Source organism: Stylophora pistillata, chromosome 10 (genome assembly GCF_964205215.1).
Source record: "Stylophora pistillata chromosome 10, jaStyPist1.2, whole genome shotgun sequence".
In the NCBI taxonomy this organism is placed as follows: domain Eukaryota; kingdom Metazoa; phylum Cnidaria; class Anthozoa; order Scleractinia; family Pocilloporidae; genus Stylophora; species Stylophora pistillata.
The window spans coordinates 10,625,093-10,644,547 of NC_142528.1; the positions used below are offsets into that span (position 1 = coordinate 10,625,093).

The 19,455-nt window shown below is 39.8% G+C and overlaps 1 protein-coding gene across 9 annotated transcripts in view; it reads left to right on the forward strand.

Annotated features, from left to right (window-relative positions):
* LOC111321630 (atrial natriuretic peptide receptor 1) overlaps positions 1-19,455 on the forward strand; it is a 42,123-nt gene that overhangs the window by 16,776 nt on the left and 5,892 nt on the right. For 5 of the 9 annotated variants that reach the window (XM_088736903.1, XM_088736902.1, XM_088736901.1 and 2 more), the window contains 15 exons: positions 2,967-3,638; positions 6,320-6,617; positions 7,315-7,691; positions 8,980-9,112; positions 9,353-9,439; positions 9,885-10,103; positions 10,679-10,754; positions 11,106-11,241; positions 12,232-12,312; positions 12,411-12,488; positions 12,843-12,947; positions 14,802-14,873; positions 15,462-15,627; positions 16,695-16,844; positions 18,800-18,983. In XM_088736903.1, the coding sequence (XP_088593029.1) occupies positions 3,249-3,638; positions 6,320-6,617; positions 7,315-7,691; positions 8,980-9,112; positions 9,353-9,439; positions 9,885-10,103; positions 10,679-10,754; positions 11,106-11,241; positions 12,232-12,312; positions 12,411-12,488; positions 12,843-12,947; positions 14,802-14,873; positions 15,462-15,627; positions 16,695-16,844; positions 18,800-18,983 (2,552 nt within the window). In that variant the 5' untranslated portion in view covers positions 2,967-3,248. The remainder of the gene's footprint in view (positions 1-2,966; positions 3,639-6,319; positions 6,618-7,314; positions 7,692-8,979; positions 9,113-9,352; positions 9,440-9,884; positions 10,104-10,678; positions 10,755-11,105; positions 11,242-12,231; positions 12,313-12,410; positions 12,489-12,842; positions 12,948-14,801; positions 14,874-15,461; positions 15,628-16,694; positions 16,845-18,799; positions 18,984-19,455) is intronic. The other 4 variants (XM_088736908.1, XM_088736907.1, XM_088736906.1 and 1 more) reach the window with 1 other exon arrangement.

Below are 19,455 nucleotides of genomic sequence, written 5' to 3' on the forward strand. Positions count from 1 at the left end.
GTAATGCGAACGAACATAGAAAACAATCGTTTGATAATATTGTCTGTGAATGAATGACAAATGTTACGTTGAAACATAAATGCACACGTACATTTTTTACAAAATGATTTTAAAAGTGTAAATTTATTACAGACTTATCACATGAGCCTTTTTGTTGTTCTATAAATTTTCCTTCAACTTATCTTCAGTTTGAAGAAAATGCGTTTATTTTCAATACAGAGTTTTTCGCTTGATTTGAGGGAATTAATGTCTGCGGATAGACTCATTTGCAAATTTTCCGTAAGTAGTTCATAGTATGCCTGCGTGTAAGATTTGAATATTGTAGCTGTAATATCAAGTATAGTTACAAAGGACTGTCATTTTTTAAAAGAAATTTCTAACTTGATCACACCAAGGGACCTTTCTTGTATTGAACCTTTTAAGCATTCGTTTCAGCAGTCAAATACTATTTTAAAACACCTGCTACATCACACAGAAACTCGGTCTTTTTATTGATGATTATTTCGAACGACGGCAAAGTTACTGCTCCCTTCAAAGCAAGGCTACTTGGGCATTTTGATACACTAGTTTTCACTCGGAGACTTTCTTGAACACGAGGAAGTTACTAGCCTTGTATATGTTTTTTGTCGCACTGAAAAAGGAAGCAAGAAACAATACGAAGGCAGAAGCAAATGTCACTAGCAAGGCAGACTTCCTTAATCGATAGCGTAAACAATAAAAAGCGTTTGGTGTAAGAAGCAATTCAGGAATTAAACTCTAAAAGGAGGATAGTAATCAACAAGATGAGAGTCGAGTGGATATAAGTTTTCGTTATTGATATCCACAAGACCTTTGTTAATGCACGATTTGGGAAGCAGTATAAAGGAGTATTTGGGGATAGCAGGAGCTACCTCAGAAATTCAGCCAGAAGCATTTCGGTACTGGCCAATCGCAAGAGCGCTCTAAAGGTGGCAAGAATGAGCACAAATATATATAAGGATATAACTGTTGGTCTGGAGTGAAGGAAATGTCTGGAGAAGGGCGGAGGTGGTCGTGCTAGAGGTTAAGTTTGTTTTTCTTTTATTGATGTGAAGTTTTCGTATAGCCTATCCACGATCGAGGATAGGTTCTGATTAGGTAATTTCAACCAAATACAATTTTCCATTATTCACGTATTTGTGTTTTATGTAACACGAGGACAGTACTATTACGTTTAATTTACGTCTTCTACAGTAATCTTTTTGATTTGTCATTTTTAGCCTTGAACTTTGATTTAATATAGATGCCGAATAATCTGCACCGGGACGCAGCATCTAGGGGGGTTCCCATCAGTCGGAATCGGCTATTAAAAGTAGGCTTAATCTTCGTAAAGGGGTCTTTATCAGTGACAGTCAGCTAACAAATTCTTAATGTAATATAAGGATCAAGTCTATCAGCAAGCGTATGCAAAAGGCTTCCATGTGATTAAAAAAATCGAAAGATGTTCAACATTCAGTTTGTTTGGAACGCGGGAAAGAGATATTTGAGTCCGTCGCTGGATACGAACCAGGTCTGATTTTGCTGTCGGCTTCTCATCGATTCAGCCACAGGGCACCCGTTGGCGAGCTAGGCCATGCATTGCAGCAAGTTTATATGTGTAAATTGCTTTCCAGTTTTTGTTGATTTTCCGCGAGCGGTTCACTATTATCCGCCATAAAGCATCCGTAGGGGGTGAGAAGTTGTCAATCACCTTGGCAACAGGCCGAACTTGGATTTCCTTATCTCTCTCGAAGTATTTGTCTGGTTTTTGTTCGTTTGCTAGTTTTCGTTTTTTAACTCGTAATTAACAGTCTTCGAAGCGGCAGACACCAGCAGCATTAGGGGCCCATTACGGGTGAAATATGATTTCTCTGATATTTCACTTTAGACTTGCATTGGAAGTAGAATGGGATATTGAATTAAAGAACTTTGATTCTGAACATTTCCTGGACCCCAACAGTGTGGCTCTGTAACTCAGTTATATATGAACTTCATCTATTCATCGTATCTCAGTTAGAACTATTGTCCAAACAGTATCTAGGCGACATGGGTAAAATCCTTGTGCAAGTTTAAATTCTTGATTGTGGTTTCCGCAATCGCAAGTTGTCATTTATCATTCAGAAGTCAAGTATATGATTGACTTCATAAATTATTGACGACGTTTACGTCGATACAATGGCTATGATTTCTCAGTCTCGACCGTGACTTACGCTTCATTTGGAAGCAATTGTTTGAAACTACAACTCGTGTTCTTTATGGAGTCTCATGAGTCATGTGTTGGCCAGTGATATTAAAAATTTCATATATTATTGACGGCGTTTACGTCGATACAATGGTTATGCTTTCTCTTGACCGTGACTCGCGCTCCCGATTTGGAAGCAATTGTTTGAAACTGCAATTCGTGTTTTTGATGCAATCTCATGAGTCACGTGTTGGGCGGTGATGTAAAAAATTTCCTTATTACGCCTGTGCGAATCAGTTTAACGTGCTCTGTCAGTAAGATAAGTTTTAATCAACCAATTTTAACGCTTTCTTTAATGTGTACGTGTGTTTTTTACCTTTGATATGTACTTGTGTAATTGCAATTCGTGTTTTTGATGCAGTCTCGTGTGTCATCTGTTGGGCGGTGATGTAAAAAATTTTCTTGTTACGCTTGTGGGAATCAGTTTAACGTGCTCTGTCGGTGAGATAAGCTTTAATCAACCAATTTTAACGCTTTCTTTAACGTGTAAGTGTTTTTTACCTTTGATGTGTACTTGTGTAATTGCGTAGCTGCAAAAACGTGAAGCGTAACAAATCTCTGAATAAATTCTGGCTGTATCCACAAACAGGAACACTATCTTTTCCTGTCCACGAGGCTGATAAATGTATTATAATCGATTGTGGGGGAAAGTAGGTGTTCCATGATGCAATTAGTGTAATTCATTTTCTTTTAAACGTGGCTGATTGTCTTTTATTTCCCTTTCCAGAAGTTCCTGAGAATTAGCGCGTCGGCTGAAGAAGTATTAAGCAATGGCCTATAGAGCGGTAAAATAAACACCGGACGCATTTGATGATTCAACTGCACTGTTCTAGCAGGAAAACAGGATAACTGGTATTTTTTGCAACCTGGCCTTGTTTTCCGCGTTTCTGAAGACGTTTTGAAAGCATCATCGACAGTTACAATCTCTTAAATGAAGCAAGTTTAACCGACGCAGATTTAGTAAACCGCACTTGATTCGAAAGCTTTAAAACTTCTCCGTGTCAGAGGCATGACTACAATCATGACACGAAAACGAACCACACGCGCGCAAACGATTTCTTTAGTGTTATTGCTGATGCTTGTGTCTGGAACTGAAGCGAACTACACTCTGGGCTTGCTTATTCCTATGAACGATGCGGATTTCCTACAGAAAGGGAATTATTATGCTTCCGCGATGAGTATTGCGGTGGATGCTGTAAACTCACAACAGAATCTCTTACCAGGTCAAAACATTTCTTTTATTTGGAACGACACCTCTTGCGAGGATGAGGATGTAACCATTCGTGGGTTGTTTCATCAGATGACCGAAGGTAACGTTGCAGCGATCATTGGACCGGGTTGCTTGTGTAATACTTCTGCCCGCATTGCGGCTGCCTTTAACCTTCCTATGATTTCTTACGTAAGTACACATTTTGATTTTATTCGTTTAAAAAAGTGTTTGAATAGGCACGGTACTTCATTGCTAGCCTTTGTCAAGCTGTTCATTTTCAAACAATGTGGGTTTTTATCAAGGAAATTCAACTGGAACAGTTTCCTTTTTCATGTTAGTTAATTTATCGTTTTTACATTAGCATGTTCAAGGAAAATCGTAAGAGTTTTGCATCCCGCGATTAATTTAGACCGCAACACCTGCTTTTAATCAGCAAAGAAACTCGTCAATGTTTTAACAATGGAAAGTTCTTCCTTATGACCTCCATGAAGTATCACCAAAGCACTGAACTCTTATTTCAATTGAATTTCTACAGCAGATTGCTTCCTTTTTTTTTCCTTCGTTAGTGTTTTCGGTTACCATTACGCTAAATAATTTACTTGCTATTTTAACCCTTACTGTTGGGTATCGCGTCAGGGTGCCAATATGCCGAAGCTCTCACACCTTTTGAATGGCTTCCCACAAACTCTATAGGATACATTGTCTGTCCCTTTAGGTTCAGCATGTTATACTTAATCAGTTTTCATCTAGTCAGCACAACCGCAACTGTTTTTTAGGTTAAAAATTTCAAATTAATCAGTCTAGCTATAATTGATATAACCATCGTATCGAAAACACTCTTTGTTGTAAACTAAAAAAAGACAGGAAATTTTCGGTTTCCGCCGATGCGCGATCGGTAAAATTGAAAAGGGTGACCCAAGAGGCGTTATGAAAAGCTCATAAGAAATAAAGAATTGAATTTGTGAGAGCGCCGCAGGTAAAGAGAAATTTAAAAGCACTCCGACCGACTGGCCAGCATGAAGAATGCTGAATAGTAGTTGATTGTGACTGTCATAAATATTAACATGGCACTATCCTTGTTTTCGTATTCATAATGCAAATGAAAGTCAGCTTTATTTCAAACTTTATTTCTGGTAACCTTAAAGGCCCATTTTCATCCGAGATCCTTTGCAGTCGTTTGTTTTTGTTTTGGAATCGCGCTATTGTTAAATGGCGAACTCTGATAGTCATTCACAAACACTATTAAAAAGAAAAACAAAGATTTGGAAAATTTGCAGCTAAATATTTGAGACTGAAAAATCATAAATCGAGTCTGTGTATAAAACTTGAACAAAGCTTACTTGATGTTGAAGGAAATTGTTCGGCTTCAACACTAAATAAAATATAAACAAATAACCAATATTGGCCAAAACTGATTTACTTTACGCCTTTCAATTATAGAATAATGACTTGTACAAATGAGATCGCTTACATACATATCGCAGGATCTCAAGTAAAAATCAGTCAAGTAATTATTCTCACCTCGAAAAAATCTCCACGGAGTCTCTAGTTCCATCGTAGGAACAATGCAATAACATTTCTGCAAAAGCACTGTCTGTAGTGTTACCGAAACCCATTGTTGTTTTCCTTGCCCTCCATAAATCATACACAGACTCTCGAATTCGAATAACCTTTGCCGAGCCGGGCAGACCCGGCCTTCCTCTAGACCGCTTCTTCGGCGGCATCAACTTTACAAATGACGTTTTTCACCGTCATACATGTAAGAATTAAAAACTATTTACTGATATGGATACTACGATAGTTTGTTGTTCGCACATGATTCAAGATGGAACTTTGAAAGCCCCAATTAGTAAGATGGAAGAAGACATCAAAGCGATTCCGCAACTTCGAGGAAAATAGCCTATTTTTCATATATGAAAAATGATCTGGGCGCGCAAGGCATCTCGGTTGAAAATGGGCCTTTAAAACTTTTCCTCAATCAATATCAATCAATCAATACTTTGTTTACCCACGTAGCGTCAAGGAGCTCGTAGAGCTCGTTCAAAATACGTACGTGACTCTAACGTAATAAAAACTGAATGTCATTTCGGGACAAATACATATTTATTTTATTGAACACATATTTTTCCGGCCCTTTCTAGGGATGATACAAGTGGGATTTATGTCCGACTTGATCTTTAATTCAAATTTGGGCGGTAGGAGATCTCGCTTCCCGCAAAGATCACGGGGGAGCCGTGAGTTACAAATAACTCCTCCAGCTTAAAGTGAAGTTTGTAAAAACAAGTTGTTCGTTACAAGTTGTTCGTTACAAGTTGAAAGTTTTTGTTACGCTTTATTGCAATCATGGTACCGTCAGAATATTGTAATTACTCATTATTGCTGCTGTGAGTGAAGAGTTAGGTTATCTGATACTTCGCGAGGTTCACTCGAAATCTTGGACACTGAATTACTGCCTCGATTTTTTTTCTGAAAGGTGAAATTGTCTCTACTTGGGATTTCTAGGAGGGGGCGGGGAAGTTTTGTCATCTCAAAATCAAAGACTCGTTTTCGAGTTGAAGTATATAATAAGCCCTCTCCAGACCCCGTTGTCTTCGGACCTTTTTTCTAGAATGCGGCCGGATAGTTCTTGAAAACGGGAGCCTGGGCCGTCTGCATGCGCTGAGTGCATCATGGACTTTGTATAAGGGATGAGTGTCTGATAGATGACCCACAAAGAGTATGTTTCACTTAACAACTCTCATCCTCTTGCCTTGTGAAGTGAAGACTTGGTCTTATCGTAAAAAAAATGAAAGGAAGCAAAGAAAAACCCATGGAAGCCACCGTGTCTACCAACCATTTAAACAATGATGGTTTCTTTTTTATTACCACAGTTGTGCAGCAGTCCAGAACTTTTAAACAAGGAGCTTTACTCGACGTTTGTAAGAACGTACACCCAAAATACAAGACTTGCCGAGAGCGTTTGGCTATTACTTAAGGAGTTGAAATGGTACAAAGTGGGTATTGCGTACAAAGGAGTTCCTCCTTGGGTTGACAGAAAGGACAATATTATAAAGTATCTTAAGATGAATGGGGTTGAGATCCGAATCGAAAGAAAGATTCCACCTGAAGACATGAAGTACCAGGCCAAAGTCAAAAAGCTCATGGAAGAAATGAAACCTCAAGCGCGCAGTAAGTGTTTTTGGTTACGAGGTGGATTTAGGAAACGTTGCTTCTAGCTGTGTGCGTAAAGTTGGGGGGTGGTGGTGGGTTTGGATTCCTGGTCATTTGGAGCTTGTTTTTAGTCTAAAGGGGCATTTTGGGAGATGGGAGAGGCCTTCTCAGCCCATTTTGTCATAATGACCTGGCTCTTCGTAGAGATTCTGTGGTTCAGTGGTAGTACATCGTAGCGCCGAATTCAATGGTCTGAGGTTCGATTCCTTGGGACTTAAAATTGTTTTCTTTACTAATTTTTCTACAAGCGGAAACTTGTAAATTGTGTTGTCATCTGTGTGTTGTTCTTCAATTGATCATAAGTAAAAACCGATCAAAATACGTGGGTAATTCAGCTTATCATATAAAAATTTAACAATTGTTTCTTGAGCGCGGATTGGATATGAGATGGTAACTGCTCCGAGTTGGCTAAAACCAATCTCTTTTCCATCAAGCGCGAATGGAACAATTGTCTCATTAAAATTTATTAAATCCTAAACGTTTGGTTATTTGGAGTCTTTTTTTCAGCTCTGCAACAGTTGGCGACAGGTGACTTTGAATATGGGCTGATAACTAGAGTTGAGTGAACTAATTAGAACACTCGAAATGCAATAGTCGGAGTTGGAAATTTAACAAAAGGAGGTATACACATTATTCTCTTTTTTTGTTATTGCAGTCATTATCATTGTTGCCGATTTCTTCTCTGCCCGCGAGTTGATTCGTCCTGCTCACGAGCTCGGTCTTACCAATGGTGACTATGCGTTTATAATGTTCGAACTGGAGTACAGTGAAGTCTTGCGGAAACGGGAATCTCCTCATTCTTGGTTCCTCGTCGCCTCGGATGAATCCGATTATAAGTTCCGATGCAAGTTTCAGGAAGGTTTTGAATCCGTGCTCACGTTAGCACTAGACGTCGACGAAAACGAAGAAGCCTACGTCAAATTTCAGACCGACGTCAAGAAACGTTCACCTGAAGTGCCTTTTCCAGATAGTGCCGCCTACGAAGGGCATATTTTTGACAACCCCTCAATGTCTCCGCGAAATGCGACTCAAGTAAGTATCCGATTTCTATAACTAAACAGATAGACTGAGCTAAAAAGCGTCCGCGTTTGAGAACGAATACCTATGGATCAGAAACGTTTTTTGCTACAGTTTACACTTGAGGTACTACCTGGCCGACCACTTTGTTCTAGGGTAAAATTAGCCTCCAAAAGATATTTCATAGCATCGTCTCGTGAAGAAGCCTCTGGGAAAACATAACTGATCCACGTAGGTCTTCACCACAGCTTACCAATAGCGAAAAAATATCGCTGTATGCAATTTTTGTAAACCTCTGCCGTTTTTTTATTGTTTCTAGTCTCCCTGCTTCCTTCCGCGAAAATTTAGGGTAAGGGCTGGCGTATTTCAGGTCTTTATTTCTTTCTTCGAGCATAGGTCTGCAGTTTTCCTCCGTCCTCTAAAACACAACCAGTGCGACCGGGAAAAAAGTGGTGAAGAGGATTTTGGAGTTGAACACAATTTTTTTCGATTTAATTATTTATACAATGTTGTCCCTGCCGGTTGGCGAAGCTAAATAAAAGAAAAATAAAATAAAACTAAAGTCAATAACTCGAACAACACACCGTCACCCTTCGAACTCCCGCTCTTTCTCCCATACATGCACACTCTCTCGGTCACCTGACCACTGTTTATAGTCCCGGATGTCCACAGGACACCACACTATCCACTTTGTAAAAGCAGTGATTGTTATGTTTCAAAAGAAACCGCCTCCCGGTTAGCTCAATGGATAGAACGCTGGACTGTTGTGCGGGAGGTCGAGGGTTCGAGCCCCGGCCGGACCAACACTCATGGTCTTAAAATAATTGAGAAGAATATGCTGCCTTTCTATAACATCAAGAAATGGTTAGATATTCTAGTCTTCTCGGATAGGGACGAATAAATAGATGTCCCGTCTCCTGCAGGGTTGTGGTAGGAGACGTTAATTTCCCACACACGAGATTACTGTGTGATGGATGTCTTCCCCTGGGGTGGGATGGGTGGGTTTATTGGGCCCGCAGTAATCGGCGCAAGCTGTTGCGGTGTCCCTGCCGGTTGGCGAAGCTAAATAAAATAAAATAAAGTATTTAACATGGAAAGGGAGTAATTCCTCTTGGGGATGCGAGTTCTTAACTCATAATTTTATAAGTTTACTAACGAAAGAATAAAGTGGTTTACCTCATAACCTGAATGTCAGCAGAATCATTTTACCGTTCCTTTAAAATCTTCATCAGCATTTCTTTACCCCACTGTGGCATCTGACTTAAACATTTTTAGGATTAATGCGTTCAATTTCAACTTGCAGCCTCCGATGTATGCAGCTTTCCTCTACGACGCAGTTTACCAATATGCCATCGCATTGAACAAAACATTAGCGCGGAACGAGCAACCAAACGGGAAAAACATTATTTCCAAGTTACTGAACAGGGAATATAACAGTAAGTAGTCTGGAGACAGTCGACGTTTCATGGAAAACTGGAAGGGCTTAGATCGTATTCACCTTAGAACATTTCCACCCTTTCGGTTAGTCTTTGATTGTGATAAAAAAACAATTTTTTTTATTGCCGACGACACATTTAAATTGAACAATGCTAGCCACAAGCTTTCCCAAATTTTCAGCTCTACTTTCTTTTCTTGTTACTCGCCGTAAAGAATCTTTTCTTCCATTCCTTTGGCAGGTATCAGTGGTCAGCGGGTTTTCATCGACAAGAATGGAGCTGCTGAAGCTGACTTGGTTCTTTTGGACGTACGTTGGCAAGTCACAAGTACGTATTATGACTTGTTTCATGATCGACTGAAGCAGGTTGTTTATACGTTTAGAGAAGTCATGCATTACTAAGATGGTTATATAGCCTGCTAGTTGTATCTCAACTTACGACATTGACGCCTCTCGTTTTGAAATTCCTAAGAGTCTTGAACTTTGCTGTATGAACAAAATGTAGGAAATTTTCAATGACGAACGCCGCTAATTTAGAATCGTACCCGTTATATCTGAATCAGCATAGTGCCACTTTTCCTTTTTCCACAGCTTGGTGATCGTTTTAAACAATTAGAAATTAAACAAACACAGAAAGGTTGCTCTTAAGAATCTCGAAACACTGTCAGTTCCGTTATTTATTTTTCGGTTATTTTTAAAAAATTAATCCGTCGACGATTGCTTTGTTTCTTGAGACAAGGACTGATTCACGCAGTTTTTCCTGGCTTTTACAGGGGAGAATTGCCCAGCGAATGCCTCTAACACGGCAACCATGGAACCGGTTGGAAACTTTAAGGTCACTTATACCAACAATAGCGACGTCAGCTTTAGCTTCAAGCTCTCTCGGGATAAAAAGATCGAATGGCCAGGAGGCTCGCCACCTAAGGATAGCCCAAAGTGCGGCTTTGATAACGAGAAATGCATCCCACGGAAGACTCCTGTTGGAGAAAGTGGTACGACGATTTATTACATGGCTGGCTCTGCAATTCCAATCTTTCCCACTTAGTACACGAAAATACGAATCGATTCAAATGATGTAATCTTTAGGCCCTAGGATAATTTTTTTTTTTGTCCGAGCTGTGCTAGATATTGATATCGCTGTTTGTGTCGTAAATCTAGACTTCGTCTCGACCTCTAAAAACGAGGCGACCTCACGCTGGGTGAAAAAAAAAAAAAACCGGCTTTGATCCGTGTGTATAGGTGGATTGAAAATGTGTTTTTGTACATTATGGTTAAGAAACCAAATTTTTCTCAATGAGTTTGACACGTTTTTATCCAAGTGATAGTTCACTGAACTCCGGTTCCAGAAAGTCCCTTGTACAGCCCGACTTAGATAATTACGTTGTGTTCTTTGCTATGACGCTTCACTCGTAAAGCTTTCCGCTCACCACCCAGCCGGATAAATGTTAGATAGCCATTACTTTAAGTTGAACCACGCTGCTGACACAGAGATTTAAAGAAATTTGGCAAAGTTAAATAGAACTTGTGTGTTTATTTCATATCTCTAAATTTCTCTTTGCTCCTTTAGTAAAAATGGCGATCATTGCTGGAATATCTGGCTTTGCTGGTCTTCTCTTGCTCCTGTTTTTCGTCAGCAGGATAAGGTTGGTTTTGCTGTTTATTAAATGCATCGCCCTTGTGATGAGATCAAATCAATCAAGATTTCTTTTTATGTTTCTGTTCTCCAAAACGAAAATTATCTTCAAATTTGTCGAACGCTCGGCAGCCTGGCCTCACATCTCTGACGTAATAAGGTGTCAATCCTCTCTCCTCCAGTCGCGGTCTGGTCACGTGCTGTGCACTCTGTCCAACCATGCAAAATCGTAATTATTCATTTTAGATTATTGGTCTCGTGTCTTAGTATTCATTTTCATATAATGAACCGTAAGGTTCTCTTTAAAATGATTCTGCTCTTCACTTTTCTATTTTTGTTTTGTTTTGTTTATTTTCTTCAGACAAATTAAGTTAGAGAAAGAGCTGAAGAGTTTACTGTGGAAAATAAACTACGACGAAATTGCCCTTAAAAGACCACATACAGGCCCTGCCGTGTTTACAGATGATGACAACTTGGATTTAATCAAAGACATGGAGGTATGTGCGGAATTTTGATAATGGTGATGATGTTGACCACTAAGACGAAGATGTTGACGATAGTAGCAATGGCGATGGGGAATTTGATTTCACGACGGCATTTAGTCGATATCGCGCTTTATTGCATTCATTTTGAAATCACCGGTGATTCTAGTAATCTGATTGGCTCTCATAGGTGCGATTTATTCACGACTGTCTTACATCGATTTATCGTCTCTTATTTCATACTGAAAGAAACAGTTGAAGAACAAACCATATATCTATGAGTTTGCAAGAGATCCTCTCGAAACCTGTTCGATGTATTAACTGGTCAAGCAGTGACGCGGGGTTGTGGCTTCGATGAAAAATTCAGAAAAGCATGACTCCTTGGAAGTTGAAGAGCGTAAGATGTTTCTGTTAGTGAAAAAAAAAACACTGTTACTACACAAAGACAAAATATTCAAGTCCAGTAACTGTTTACCTATTAGAGGTTAAAATACTTACTAAAAATGCCTTGACTAAAAGTTTAAACAACGACAATGAGGTGGAAGAATTAGTTCCAATCACTTTTAAAATGGTCGCGTATTCATTTTTAAATGGTGTTTGTTTTTGTTTTGTTTTGTTTAGTTTTTGTTTGAGGGATACACATCAATTGATCCATAATGTTCTTGACTTATTAAGAGACGCAGGGTGGCCTCATGGTTAGTGCGCTCAACTCCGGATCGAGTGGTCCGATTCGAGCCCTGGCCGGGGACATTGTGTTGTGTTCTTGGTCAAGAAACTTTACTCTCACAGTGCTAGGTGTTTAGATGGGTACCGGCTAATTAAATGCTCTGAGTAACCCCGCGATGGACTGGCATCTCATCCTGGGGGAATGGAAATACTCCTGGTCGCTTCATGCTACGGAAACTGGAATTAAGCGCCAGCCCAGTATGGACCTCTTAGCTCGTAAACGGACTTTACCTTAACCTTTACTTTTGATTCAATATTTTCGTTCTGAATCCCTCACAGGAAGCGGAAACACCATTGCTGATGGATTCATTCATGAATGGTGACATCATCGGCGACTCCACCCGCTTTGGTATTTTTAAGGTGAGGTTTTTACACGTATCGAAGTCAGGTGCTTTACCTGTAGGTAAATTCATTTCATACTTTTTCTAATGTACTCTGGCTTACTGTTTTCGTACCAGGGAACGTCTGTTGTTGTAAAGCGAGTTGGGACAAAGAATGTTGACTTGACACGTTCAGTGCTTCTTGAAATGAAACAGGTAAGTTAAGTCATTATAGATACCACTGCTCGATATTTGGCATTCGGTTGTTATGTTGTTCATATCGCGCAGAATGCCGTGACACATCCGGGTACTTTAAAACTCCATCGGCGGTAAATTTGAACGGCCCTCCAAGAAAAGAGAGCGAAACAGTTGAGAAAATGGCTATAAATCGCTTACTTGCGCCTACGTTTTTTACTTATAGTAAAAAACTAGTACTAGTTGCAAAATGAACTAGTTGCAAACTAGTACATGTCACGAAAGACATTAGCATTGAAATATTTACCTTAAATAATCAATTGAAATTTTAATTGTCTCTTACGATCTTTTTGTTGTTGTTTTATTTTCACGCAGATGCTTGATATCCGTCACGATAACCTTTCGCACTTTATCGGGGCTACCGTTGATCCTCCGAACAATTGCATCGTGTCTGAGTTTTACTCTCGCGGGAGTCTTCAGGTAAGTTTCCAATGTCGCACGGTTGCCGTTGGCTCACGCAGTAGGAATGTCTTTAGATGTTGTATCATAATCGATTCCTTGAGCAATTTGTCAATCGAGGGCCGTACTGGGAGAATATCGGCCCGAGGTCTTGACAGTACGGACCGAGCGCAGCGAGGTCCTTACAAAAAAGACCGAGTGCCGATATTCTTCCAGTACGGTCCCGAGCAAGCTTGGTTAATAAGAGATTTATTACACGACTGAAGTTCAAAGGGACACAAGTGCGGTATCATTCGGGACCATTCGGGACAGTGCCCGGTCCAATACTTAGAGAATATTGGACCGGCAATAGAGCATTTTATTTGATTGATTTTAGTTATTGGCCCTCTGACTGTCCAAGTCGTGTAATAAAATCATTTACTGAGCTTTTAAAATAAAGTTGCGTTTTGAGATAGAGAGTGCGGGGTACCGGGGAGAGATATAGGAGGGGGGTGGTTACGGATGAAGGGATGAAAAATTAGGGGAAGTCGGAAATACGTGAGGGATGAAGGTGGAAGAGAAATTAAAAAGTGGACAATTCAGTAAGACTGGAAGACGAGCCTACAAAAGTAGGAGATTGTCACCCGAGCCCTCTTTCTCTCAAAGGCTTACTAAGGACAGGAAACTTAAAAAAATATGGTGTCATTTTCGGAGCAATGAGGATCATAGGGAACAGCGGAGTTGTATTTGACCCTACAGTGTAATTTAAATTAAATTTGCCGCATAATAACAGGATTTATTACACGACTCGGGCAGTCAGAGGGCCAATAACTAAAATCAACCAATCAAAATGCTCTATTGCCGGTCAATATTCTCTCAGTATTGGACCGCGCACTGTCCCGAATGGTCCCGAATGATACCGCACTTGTGTCCCTTTGAACTTCAGTCGTATAATAAATCTTTTATTAAGCAAGCTTGCTCAGGACCGTACTGGAAGAATATCGGCCCTCGGTCTTTTTTTGTACGGACCTCGCTGCGCTCGGTCCGTACTGTCAAGACCTCGGACCGATATTCTCCCAGTACGGCCCTCGCGCTTGGTTAATAAGAGATATGTATCTGCCTGACCGTCAATACGTGCGATCTTGATGCGCTTATATGGAAAACCTATCCACTATATGCCCTGACGATCACTGGCAAGCGAACCCTCCCTTCCGAGACACGATGGGAAAGTGAAGGTTCTACCTTTTACTACTATAAAGCCAGCCATAACGTCACCGCTTGCAAAGGCAATCAGTCAAAGGTATCGAGTCCCAGTCACCCCTCAACTGTCCAGTGAATTTAACAGAAAATAGTGTCAAGCACGTCTCTTATGCTCCCGTTTAGGGGACATACAAATCAGTTTTGACGAGCTGGCTATTAGGAAGTTATGTCGTAATTCGATTAAACGCCGCTGACAACTTTCGACTGTGCAGGGCGGTGCTTGGGACAAGTAGCTATGGTGATCGCGCTTTGTTTATCTTGAGCACCCGCGCTTTCCGTTAGCCATGAGGTTCGCCCCGTCCGTTGACATTTTAAAAACAGACTTAAAACTTTTTTAGTTAATCTTTGAGCGTGTCAATCTAGTTCTTTGTTTAGTTTTTACATTATAATTAGTTGTTGTACAGGTTTCACTCAATCCTAAATTACTACAATTTTTATAAGGGCATTGAGATTTTACTGCGCTATAAATAAATTAGTGGTATTATTATTACTAATTTTTGAGTTTAAATCAATTGTAAACGCTTATAGTCGAAAGAAAATCGTAAATTGCATTTCTCCTTATTCACGCTTCCTTCTGTCTTGAAATTGTGCTTCTTTCGAGTTTGATCTTTTTTTTTTACGCATTGTTTCTCACAGGAAATCCTGGAAAATAAAGATGTAAAATTGGATCACATGTTCATCTCTTCACTGGTTAATGACATAGCGAAGGTAATCAAGAACGATAACGCAGTGCAGTAATGGCTATAAGCTAGTTACTACAACAACAAATATTGACAAAACCTGTGTCGAAAAACTACCGACACTGGATGATGATTTCCGGAGATAGTTGATTGCGAATGTCACGGACTTACTAATTTACTTACATGCACGAACATGACAAAAAATGAAATATGAAAGAATAGTCCTCTCTGTTTTTTTGTTAGTTAACTTGATCATTGGTCGTAAGGTCTGATCCTCCGAAGAAGTGAAGTCTCAAAAAAGTTTGTCGTCGGTGACTCCGACTGACGTTTTGACAACCTGATGGGAAGTCATCGTTAGAATGAGATATTAGCAATTTATTAACTTGTTAGCGTCTTTCGCCCTCATTGTCATTCACTGTTGTCGTCAACATCGACGGTAACTATTGTATTATTGTATTATTCGCTCCGACGAAGGGCTAACGCTCGAAACGTCAGCTTTTGTAATCGTTACGGTGGCTAATTTACCATTTCAACTTTGTTGATATATCCAAATTATATTGTAGTATAAAACTATTCTTACAATAAAGTTTGGCTCCTATTTTTTTCTCATCTTTAGGGCATGGGTCATCTTCATCACACGGACATCAAGTCACACGGAAGTCTTAAGTCTTCCAATTGTTTAGTGGATAGCCGCTGGGTACTAAAAATTGCAGACTACGGTCTTCCGACCTTTCGTTCGAAACGGACGAAAACTTATAAATATACCGAATCTTACTACGAAGGTAGGTTACACTCTTTTTAACCTGGAATTTGCGAAGTTAGTTTATGTGCATTCTGAGTCTGTGCACAGAGGTACAATGGTACGTGGGAGTTTCTAGTGGTTCCCTGATCTCTAAGGGGACCAGTCATTATTTATCGGGGGGGGGGGTTTGAGGATTTTGGGGAGAACGGAGGGGGAAATCAGTCGTCAGACTATAAAAAAAAATTGCTACCAATTTACTGCCAACAAGGGTAGGTCATAATATCAGAGGGCCTTATGGAGGAGCGGGTAAATTTTATCGTGACACAAGCAAAATCCTCCGACCCGACCGGGCGATAGACAATGGCCCGTTCCTTATGAGCCATGATAACACGGACAGCTGGAATAATCACGCCCCGTTACGCCTGAGCTTGTGCACAAGAGGCGTTTCATGGTATTTTTTGAAGTTCCCAATTTGCTAATAGTTCTTTTTCCTAAAGTAAAAAATTATTAAGATAAAAGAAAAATTAAACCTCAGGTGATTCACTGATTAACTTAAGAGTACGTTAAGTTCTTTATACGAAACAAACTTGTGTAGGTGTCAGAGTTAACTCTTGAACTCTCAAGATCTGATAGTTAATTCTCCTCTCCAGATGCTACGCGTTTCCTTGTGAAATAGTTACGAGAACTTGGTGTTAGATCAAGATAACAACTGCTACCTTATAATTATCTCATATCCAACAAGCGCGAGTGGAATAATTGTTTTATTAAAAAAAAACGCCCCCAAGATATTAGACAAATCTTCTCGGCTTTATTTTGTAAGAAGAAACCGGATGTTACAATGTACAGATATTAGATTATGGTATATTGGCTCATATACCATAATGGCTAAGCCAATAAAAAGTCTTGAATTGCATTATCCAATGATCCAGTTTTTAATAATTTTGAGTATTCGCATTACCTGTTTGCTAGATAATGTATTGATATGAAAAGGAGAAGTTACATGTTTATCGCTTCCAAGAGTTGAAGGGTTGACTCACGGTGAAATCATTACACACCATGAAGTTTCAGAGCGAATTAACTAACGATTTCATATACGTTGTGTTTCAGACTTGTTATGGACGGCTCCTGAACTTCTGAGACTGAGTGATCGTCCAGTAAATGGAACACAGAAGGGAGATGTATACAGTTTTGCCATCATCTTGCAAGAGTTCCACACACGAGAAGGGCCCTACAGTGCAAACTACATGCAACCAGTGGGTGAGGCAAAGCTTCGTGTTAAACATAGTTTAAGCTCAATTGGTTAGAGCGCTGGACTGTTGTGCGGGAGGTCGAGGTCGATGGTTCGAGCCCCGGCCGGACCAACACTCAAGGTCTTAAAATAACTGAGGAGAATGCGCTACCTTTCTATAATATCAAGAAATGGATAGACATTCTAGTCTTCTCGGATAACGACGAATATACCGTAGGTCCCGTCTCCTGCATCTATTAATTAGCTAATTTGGTTAGGCAGGGGACGTTAAAGAACCCACTCGCAAGATTACTGTGATGTGGTCTGGCCTGTTTACTGGGAATTGGGAGGGAGGGGGCATCTTCAAATAAGTTTCCTTCGATTGTTTGTAAACTGCTGATGCAGTCCGGCCAAAGTCCCCCCGAAAAGTGTTGTGATGCGCATTTGACCATATTCACATGTTAATTTGCGCAATATAAATATTAAATTATTATTATTATTATTATTATTATTATTATTATTATTATTATTATTATTATTATTATTATTATAATCGCAGAGAAATCAACTGAATGCTACCTTCTAATCAGGCAGCACAGGGCGAAAACCGTAACCTGTGAGCCATGGAGTAAAAAAAAATGTACATTAACTAATCCTAAAAAGCTTTTCCGTTGTGTCTACGGTCCTCCTTCTAACATGAACTCAAACTGCCACCTTGAAAGTCCCAGCAATATTCAGCGTGCCCGAGAGCACTGCCCTCTGCATCTTTCGCAGTACGTCTGTGCTTCTGCCTCCCACCAGCTCGCGCATCATGACATCTAGCTCCCGTGACCACCCCCCGAGGGCATCCATTATGCTGTTATATTGCCTAACCTCGTAGCCTGGGAACTGCTGCCTTAGTTCCCAGCGAAGGGGTCCGTACTTCAGTGTCTTCTCTTCATCCTTTCTTGTCCGATTGTTAGCCCACGGGCAGCTCATTTCCAGCGTCACAACTCTCTTGCACATATGATTTACAATGCGTGCATCCACCCTATTGCATCTGACCTCTTGTTGATCAGCGTATATAGGGACATCCCAATAAGCTTTAACATTCTCTTACTCGTACATAGGCTTGGGCTTGTCGGGTGTTATTATTATTGTTATTATTATTATTATTATTACTATTTAACTTTCTCTTTGTGACAACTAAGGTAAAGTGATTATATCATACAAGCCAGGCGTGAGACTGCCTCTTAGTAACTCTAATAAGGTCAGCAGCAATACGAATGAGTGACACCACGTTAGTTGAAAGGAAAAAAACACTGGAATGGTTTTTTGATAAATTTAAAAAGATGACAAGTAAACTAATACTCACCAGTCAGTCAATTATTGCAGATAAATTAATTGATCGATCAGTCAATCAGTCAGTCAGTCAGTCAGTCAGTCTGTCAGTCAGTCAGTCTGTCAGTCAGTACGTCTGTCAATTGATCAGTTATTCAGTCACTCAGACCGTCAGTGTTAGGCCAGGTTGCCAAGTCAAAAATAAAAGATATTATTAAAAACTAGATCATTGGATAATGCAATTCAAGACTTTTTATTGGCTTAGCCATTATGGTATATCAGCCGATATACCATAATCTACAAATATGGTAAGCGTACGTGTCAGCTTAAAATTAAAAGGGAGCTAAAAATTTAATATAATTTGATAATTTAATCTAACATTTTTAATAAAACAATTATTCCACTCGCGCTTGTTGGATATGACATGATTATAGCCAACTCGGCGCTACGCGCCTCGTTGGCTATTTATCATCTCATATCCAACGCGCGCTCGTGGAATAATTGTTAAGTATAATTACATAACCATAACTCTCATTCAAACCTTTTGGAGCTCTGTTAGTTTTACAAACCCTTGTAAGACCACTGATCAGCAAGCCAGGCAATAAAAAATTACCTTAGCGATACGTCAATGAAAGAGTGACTTAATGTTCACTTTGATCCTCAGAAATTATAAAAAGAGTTACAGAAGCCGAAATACCGCCATTTCGCCCTACGGTCGTGAGCCTTATCACAGGTGTGGAAGAGCTCAGAGAATTGATGAAATCATGCTGGGAGGAAAAGCCTGAAGCTCGCCCAGATTTTTATGATATAAAGAAAACTATGCACAGAATTCTAAGTAACAGTGGCATGTAAGTGTCTTATCTCCTGTCTTTTTGGGTCATTTTGAATGATTTTGTTTTATTGTTGTGAAGCATCAGTGACCAAGAAATGTTAATGAGTAACAATATTTTAAGTCAGGGTAATGAAAACTTGTTTAGTAGCATATGTATGGCTTCAGGCAGTATTTTTCAGATTGAATTGAGCATTTTGAAAGTTAGCGAATACGTAGTAAAACCTTTTTTTTTCGAAGGGAGGCTAAGGTTGACCTCAACTTGGATAGCGTTAGGATTCGTGTAAACATACCTATTAAAGTTAAAAAAGATTTATATGAAAACAGAGTCAAGTCCAGTCTTGCTTTGATTTGAATGCTTTCTCTTTAAGCTCGCCACTGAAGCAATGATCAAGGTTCTGGCTCAGATGAAGAAATAATGTCTTAAATTGACAAGATCAATTAAGAGTCAGAAGTGAGGCGGGAAGGCGGGAATGCGGGAATGGATTTTC